This window comes from Gobius niger, assembly GCF_951799975.1.
Source record: "Gobius niger genome assembly, chromosome: 7".
Taxonomy (NCBI): Eukaryota; Metazoa; Chordata; class Actinopteri; order Gobiiformes; family Gobiidae; genus Gobius; species Gobius niger.
Genome location: NC_136858.1, coordinates 1,097,404 through 1,104,660, shown reverse-complemented (window position 1 = coordinate 1,104,660; position 7,257 = coordinate 1,097,404). Strand labels below are relative to the sequence as shown.

The 7,257-nt window shown below is 42.9% G+C and overlaps 1 protein-coding gene across 1 annotated transcript; it reads right to left on the bottom strand.

The window, feature by feature from the left end:
* Window positions 1–596: 596 nt before the first annotated feature.
* On the bottom strand, window positions 597–6,873 carry LOC306965109 (protein fem-1 homolog B-like; the record flags this gene model as incomplete). Its single annotated transcript, XM_079559352.1, has 5 exons — window positions 597–2,220; window positions 3,047–3,159; window positions 6,229–6,326; window positions 6,462–6,600; window positions 6,865–6,873. 5 exons carry the CDS (start codon window positions 6,871–6,873, stop codon window positions 597–599), a joined length of 1,983 nt encoding a protein of 660 aa, XP_079415478.1.
* Window positions 6,874–7,257: the final 384 nt, after the last annotated feature.

The following is a 7,257-nucleotide window of genomic DNA, read 5'->3' as shown; positions in this document are numbered from 1 at the left end:
TTTAGACTAAAGCGCTATTGGCTGCTCGGGGTGTCAAACTAAAATACATATTACGTCTTTTTAAATTATATTTTTAACAATATTTATCTATTTATATTTCTATACTTTTTAGTCAATATTTATTCTTATTATGAATTAGGGAGTTTTAATCATCTTAATCAGAGTAGTATCAATATTTATATTTTTAATCAGGTTTTTAACACTGGGTTACATGTTGTATACAGAATAAAAGTGAAACATCAAGACATCAGTACGAGACGTGGGCCTTTATTTCCTGTGCAAAACCTATGCAGTTACAGTGGGTGGGGGGAGTGTGAATGCGACAATGTGTCTGTATTTTTGGAAGGAGGTCGGTGTGAGAGAATGTTTTTAAATCTGTAAAGCTCTTTGTGTTACATGACATGTATGAAAAGCGCTATACAAATAAAATTGAGTTGATAATTCTGCATTTGTTAAAGTCGTTTTTGAATAATTAGAGAAAGTTTAGATTTTTCTCCATATTGTTTTCCCCCTTAACTGTTTTCAATATTACAATTTTGTCAGAAGATTAACACTAAAACTGAATGAACACTGCTTTAGTTTGCTTCAAAACGTCTTTAATGCATCTGAACAAAGTCCCACAGGATTTTGGGGAGATATTTTTTGAAGGGGATCTTGTGCCTCCTCAAGGCTCGCGCTGCCAGACACTGCAGGCTCATGTTGGTCTGGCTCCTGAGCAGATCCTTGGCCTCACTGGTGGAGCACACGTCCAGGGGAGTCCTCTTCATCCTGTTGGCCATGTCCATGTGTGCGTCCGCCTCCACCAGGCTGCTGATGATGGTGTGAAGCGTCCGGAAGTCGACGGACTGGTCGTGAATGGCGATGATGTGCAGTGGCGTGTTACCGCCCTCGTCCACAGCGTTGACCTGAGCTCCACATTCAAGCAGCAGCTTCACCACCTGCGCGTCGGGGAATCTGTACAATTCGTAGTTGTCGTCGACGACGGTGAGTGAGCTGACGGCCTGGTGCAGTAGCGTGCAGTCAAATTCAGAGCGCACGTCCATCTTAATCATGCGATAGATGTGTTTGTTCATCTGCACACGCTGCTCCTCCCCACAGGTCGTCTTGGTGGAGATGAAGGAGAGTAACAGGAAGGCAAAGATGTTGAACCTGTAGTCTTCACGAGCCTGAGGCCGCTCCTTCTTGGCTGCAGAGTCCACGCGACTGATGAGGCGCTCCATCTCCAGCACTGAGCAGCTCATCGCCTGCTCCACAGACACTGCGTCCAGAGGCTCGTGGAGGCGCACCATCTGGAAGAAGATCCTCACGAACCTCTGCATGGCGTTGTGCGTGTTCCTGTTGTATCTCTGCGCCAGCCACAGCGCGTGCAGCCACAGTTTCATGCAGATGTCAAACTTCAGGCTACTTGCGAAACACGCTCCTCTGTAGAAGAGCGGGTCGAGCACAAAGATGTTGTCTGAGCCCAAGATCCTCTCTCGGATCATCAGAGTCTCCAAGTGCAGCGCCTCCTCGTCCTCGTGGATGTTCTCCAGATCCTCCAGACTCTCACACTCCCTGCGCGGCCCGTACGCCTCGACGTGTGGCAGCCTCTCTTTGAGGATCGGTCTCCGCGGGTCTCTGCAACGCTCCGTCATGGCCGCATGGAGGTAATGGAACGCTTTCTTGAGGTCATAGTTTTCCTCATCATTGGCCAGTGACGCTCCCAGCAGCTCCAGCCCCTCGACGCGGCTCTTGGCGTCACATTCTTCCGTTAAAAACTCCACCACATCAGCCTTGCATCTCGCTGCTGCCAGCTTCAGGGGCGTCATGCCGTGTTCGCCCTCCACCACAGCAGCCCGTCGACCCACCAGCTCCCTGACGATGTCCACAAGCCCCTCCTCCGCGGCGTAGTGCAGCGCTGTAGCTCCTCCGAGGGACTTAACGTCGGGGTCGGCTCCTCTCTCCAGCAGAACCCGCACCACGCCGGTGTGGCCCTCCAGCGCCGCGGCCATGAGGCTCGTGTTGTTGGTGTGGTCTGTGACGTTGATGTCGGCCTGATGCTCCAACAGGCACTGCACGACCTCGAGGTGCCCGTAGGTGCAGGCCACATGCAGCGGGGTGGAGCCGGTGATGGGGACGGTGTGGTTGACGTTGGCCTGGTGATGAACCAACTGACGGACCACCTCCAAGTGCCCTGCTCTGGCCGCGCACCACAGGGCGGTCACCCCGCGGATCAGCGTCCTGCACACAGGACACACTCAGACATGAGAGACGTTCCAACAACATGGAGCCAATAATCCATCACAATCAATCTATATTTCAGACTAAAAATGATCCATTAAAGAACATGCATGTAAACCTCTTAACTCCAACCTGAACATGTTTTCTCCTGTTCTACAAATCTAAAAGCTTCTTCAAAACAGAGGCAAAAAACGAGAAGAAAATGAGGATGTAAACGCAACAAAAAAAAGCTAAAAAGTAACAAAAAAAGCGACAAAAATGACAAAAACTCAACAAAAAAGTGACAGAAATCCAGCAAAAAAAGACAAAAAAATCAAGCAAAAAAAAGACAAAAATCCAGCAAAAAAAGACAAAAATCCAGCAAAAAGACAAAAATCCAGTAAAAAAAGACAAAAAAACAGCAAAAAAAAGACAAAAATCCAGCAAAAAAAGACAAAAATCCAGCATCCAGTGTAAAGGCGAGTTTAGACGGAGCGTTTGTGTTTGTGATCGATCATGAGACTGACCCGAGAGAAGACGAGACGCTCGCGCTGGTGGGAGGAGTTATTTTGAGGCGTGACTGACCTGCACACGGAGCAGCTGGATGTGCTTTAACATAGACATGCACTAGCCTAGCATTAGCCTAGCGCCACGTAACTCTTCAAACATAAGAACTCTGGATAAGTAGGAAATGAGGCCCTATGTCAAAAATCCTGAAATATCCCTTTAATGAGAACGAGGTGGAACAGCATCGTGCATGAACAATCATCAGCAAATATAAGTTCAGATGCTCCGACAGAAAGCTAGCAGCGTGTTTGTTGGTTAGTTGAATAAAGTATCCACTGACCCGTCAAACTCGATGGAGCCCAGCTGCTCCGTGTCCAGTCCACCACTGTCCAGCAGCTGTTCCACCGTCTCATGGTGGCCGTGTCTCGCCGCGTCCATCAGTGGATCGTACGTCTGTGAGAGAAGCAGGTCGTCCTCCAGTTAATACATGTAGCACTAGCTCTGACGCGGGAAACGTTTACTTACCTCCAGAGACGCCATCTTTTTATCCAGAAAACGATTGTTTAATGTGTAAAACAAACAGTAACAGTAACAACACTTTGGCTGTGGCTGGTGACCATAGCAACCCAGTCTTTACATAAAAACATGTTTTTTAAAATTTAGTTTATGTTTGTTTTTAATTTAAAGGATCTATAGATACAGACGGCATCTCTGGAGTCGCCCATATATGGTCATGTTTGAAACCAGTTAAGGGGGAAAACAATTTAGAAAAAATGTATATTTTCTCTAATTATTCAAAAACTACTTTAACAAACGCTGAAATATGAACATAGTTTCTACTAAATAATGATACAAAGACATGGGGAGGAGCAAAGTGGTTCAACAGCCCATAAATACATGAATAACGGGGAATGCTAAAATGATGCAACTTGATGCTACATGTTAGCATTGGGCTAATGCTAACGGTTAGCTCGAGCTAGCTACAACTGCCGTTTTTTCACTTCTACTGAACAATCTGCTGTGAGAAAATATCCATATGGACCCGATTTACACTTGACTTTATTTGCATGATAAATAAGTTCATATTCCACCAGAAAATGGCAAAAAAGAGGGGAAAATTGTGTTTCTCTAAAGATTCTATTTTCCCCCTCGGCGAAGCCACGCCCCCTTCTATGACGCGATGCCGTCTGTATCTATATCATGCTATTTTAGCCATTCCAAAGTTAAGTATAGGCATGTATATGATATATTGTACCTCTACCATTATGGAGCACTCATTTTTGTGATAAATATAAGTGTTTTCTGTTTTCTTTTTCAAACCCGGAAGACACAACGCTTTGATTCAGTTAACTCCGCCCCCTCTCTCCGCACATACTTTGCCGTAATATAAATAAACAGCAATAAGTGAAGTTACTTCACAATGCAGTTTTAAGGAGTTGACATCTGCAACACAGCTTCATAAATGGCTAACACAAATGCTAATATGCTAACACACATGCTAATATGCTAACACACATGCTAATATGCTAACACACAAGCTAACACGCGTTTGGATTGACTCACCGCTCTGGTCCATCTCTGTTTACATCACTGGCAACTACAGCTGCCAGTGAATTACCGTAAATGTTACAGAATACCTTACCGTATTTTTAACGGTGAAAAAATGGCATCTACAGCAAAAAAAAAAAGTTTTTCTTTTTACGCTGTGGTTGCCAGAATATTTTCGTAAAAAATACAGTTAACATGTAAACAAGGTTCAGGAATCAGTATATAAATTCAAAACGGCTTTTAAACCTTTTAAATTAAATTACATGTTTAAAGATTAAAATGTAAAGATGCAACCTTTTATTCAGCTGCCAGATTTCTACCATGAAAAATGTTGTATCACTTTGTCTTTTTTATAAACCAGGCAGCCGTGGTCTTTAGCTCCAAACACAATATAAAATCAAACAATAGTGTAAACTACCTTAAATAAACAATTAAAACTACTATTGCAATACATTTATTTAAATTACAGCTTATGCACTTTTTACATGCAGTTAAAGACTTTAGTTTTTGTAGCACTAAGTGCTGACATTGATAAGGGACTTTTAATGTACAATATTTGTTGAACTGTTCAATGACAAAAGCAGTATTCTGTGGGCCACTTTTAGTAAGCAGAACTAGCATTGCAGGATGAACCAAACGCCCGATACCGTAACCCGTATGCAAAGGTCTACTTACAGGCATGTGCTGAAAAGTACTATAGTACTCGCTGCAGACATTGTAGTTGTAGGTTAGAAGAATAGTCTTTTTCCAACAGTCCATATGAATGATGGTTTTTGGCAAGTTGTCCATACATGAGATGTGTCTTGCAGTATGAGGGGTCCTTGCGATTTTCCTTCATCCAGCAATCCCAAAAACTGCAAATAAAATAGTCATTAAATACGTTAATATGAAAAAAGTATTTAAATTATATACCGTATTTATTGCACCATTAGGCGCACCTGATTATAAGGCGCATTATCAATGATAATGTTTATTTTCATAAATAAGGAATACAAGGTGCATTAATTAATGCTGGTTCATCTGCAAACAAAGGCACGATTCAGTACGAATGAAGTTGATACAAAGGGAGCACCGGGATATAAAGGCACTGTTAAAATTAAAGGCTTTTATGTGCTCCTTATAGTGCAAAAAATACAGTAATAATAATGCATTAGCTTAGCTTATACAGCGCTTTTCAAGATGCTCAAAGTTGATTTACAATTGTGTGCATTATTCATTCACTTCATACTTTGTAGTAGTAAGTTACTATTGTAGCCACAGCTGCCCTGGGGTAGACTGATGGCAGCGAGGCAACGAGTCTGTGCCATCGGCCCCGCCGACCACCACCCAAGAGTCATTTTGTCACAATAGAACCTGAGTCAGCAATGGTTTTTAAATTGGCAGTATGATAACAAACACTGGATCTGGAGGGTCCATTATTTTTCCAGGTTTTCTGTGACTATACTTCACATCATAGCAGAGCACAGAAGGAGCACCTGGATCTGGTTGTATAATTTAGTGCATTTAAACACCTCTCCAAACATTGTCACTGTTACATGCAACTACTCTGACTAGAATCAGCCAAGACCCTTCGAACTTCAAAAGTTTGTGTTCAAAATGAACATCATTAACTTTTAGCAGGGCATTTGCTGCTGCATTTAACACAATAAACTATTGAATGTGTGGACTACTCAGACATCACTTTTGGTTATTTCATAAAGGCATTAGTAGATATTAGCCTATATGAAAAAGCGGTTTATTATTAAGGTTGTTACCTCAGATGTTTCAACAGTTGTAATACCGCCTTCGTCAGAGATGAACGTGATGCATCTTTTCAGGTTTTCCCAGGCCTGGCCCTCCTGACAAAAGCAATAATCAGTCAATCACGCCTCGTTTTAGCCACTACTCTCAAACATCAAATATAAATACAATATTTCATTGAAGTCAGTGACTGACATAAAATAATGCACCCAGCCCTTTTTTGCACGTGCACACCTTCTGTTTGTCGATGCATCCCTTGGCAATGCTGAGCCTCCGCCTTTTCTTCCTTGACGTCTGTGTGGACACTGGTCGTGGGGGCAGCCAGGCTTCTTCTGCAGTGCAAACAAATAATAACAGCAATTTGAATTATAGCAGCTACTGATAATCTTATTCAAATGCTTCCAGACCAGCATTCCAGTACAACACTATCCTATATCCCCTAAAATGATGCTTGTTCATGCACTCACCCCAGGATAGCGAGTAGTCCTCCATTTCCCCCTTGTCCGGCTCAGTACTAGGTGTCAGATTGGGGTTGTACAGTTGGCTCTTGTACTTAGCTGAAAGTCCAGCCTCATCACTGAACAGTGCTTCAAAGTCCAGATCAATCTGTTTAAAGAATAAAAGTACAAATGTCAGAAAATGCAGTGAAAATGTGTGTTTACACATCACCTACAGAACATACATCCTGTGATCACTCTGAAACATGTTACCTGCTTCTACAGAAGATCAAGCTAGTGCTTGCTGTCTTGTATAGATGCTACGCACTCTCAAATTCACTCATATTACCAATGCCCAAACTTCAAAAATCTTGAAGCTCTGTGCTCTGTGCACATGCTAAAATATTGATAACAGGACTCTTTCCATTCTCACCATTCCCATGGTCCTTCAGAGCCTTCCTGAGGTCCTGCAAAATACACAACACATCAACATCAGTAAAAATGATCAACCACCAAGTAAAAAAAATATTAACAAGTAACATATTATTAAAAGTAAAACTCACAGTATTATTTGTCATTATACAATTGCACTTACCAGATGTAAAATTAGTCCTGAAACACTGAAACACTGCGACTCTGCGCTGTAACTGTGGGCCAACCTGACCAGCAAGTTTCTGGAGGTGAAACCTGGTTGGTTGCCTCCAGTGCTCCTCTTAAACGCTGCATCGCTTCCTGAGTTTGTCCCTGTTTCAGAGCATGGTGTCCCGCACTGGTAGGCTTCTCCACTTCCTCCTTCCTCCTGCGCAGCTCCCTCTGCTTCTCATCT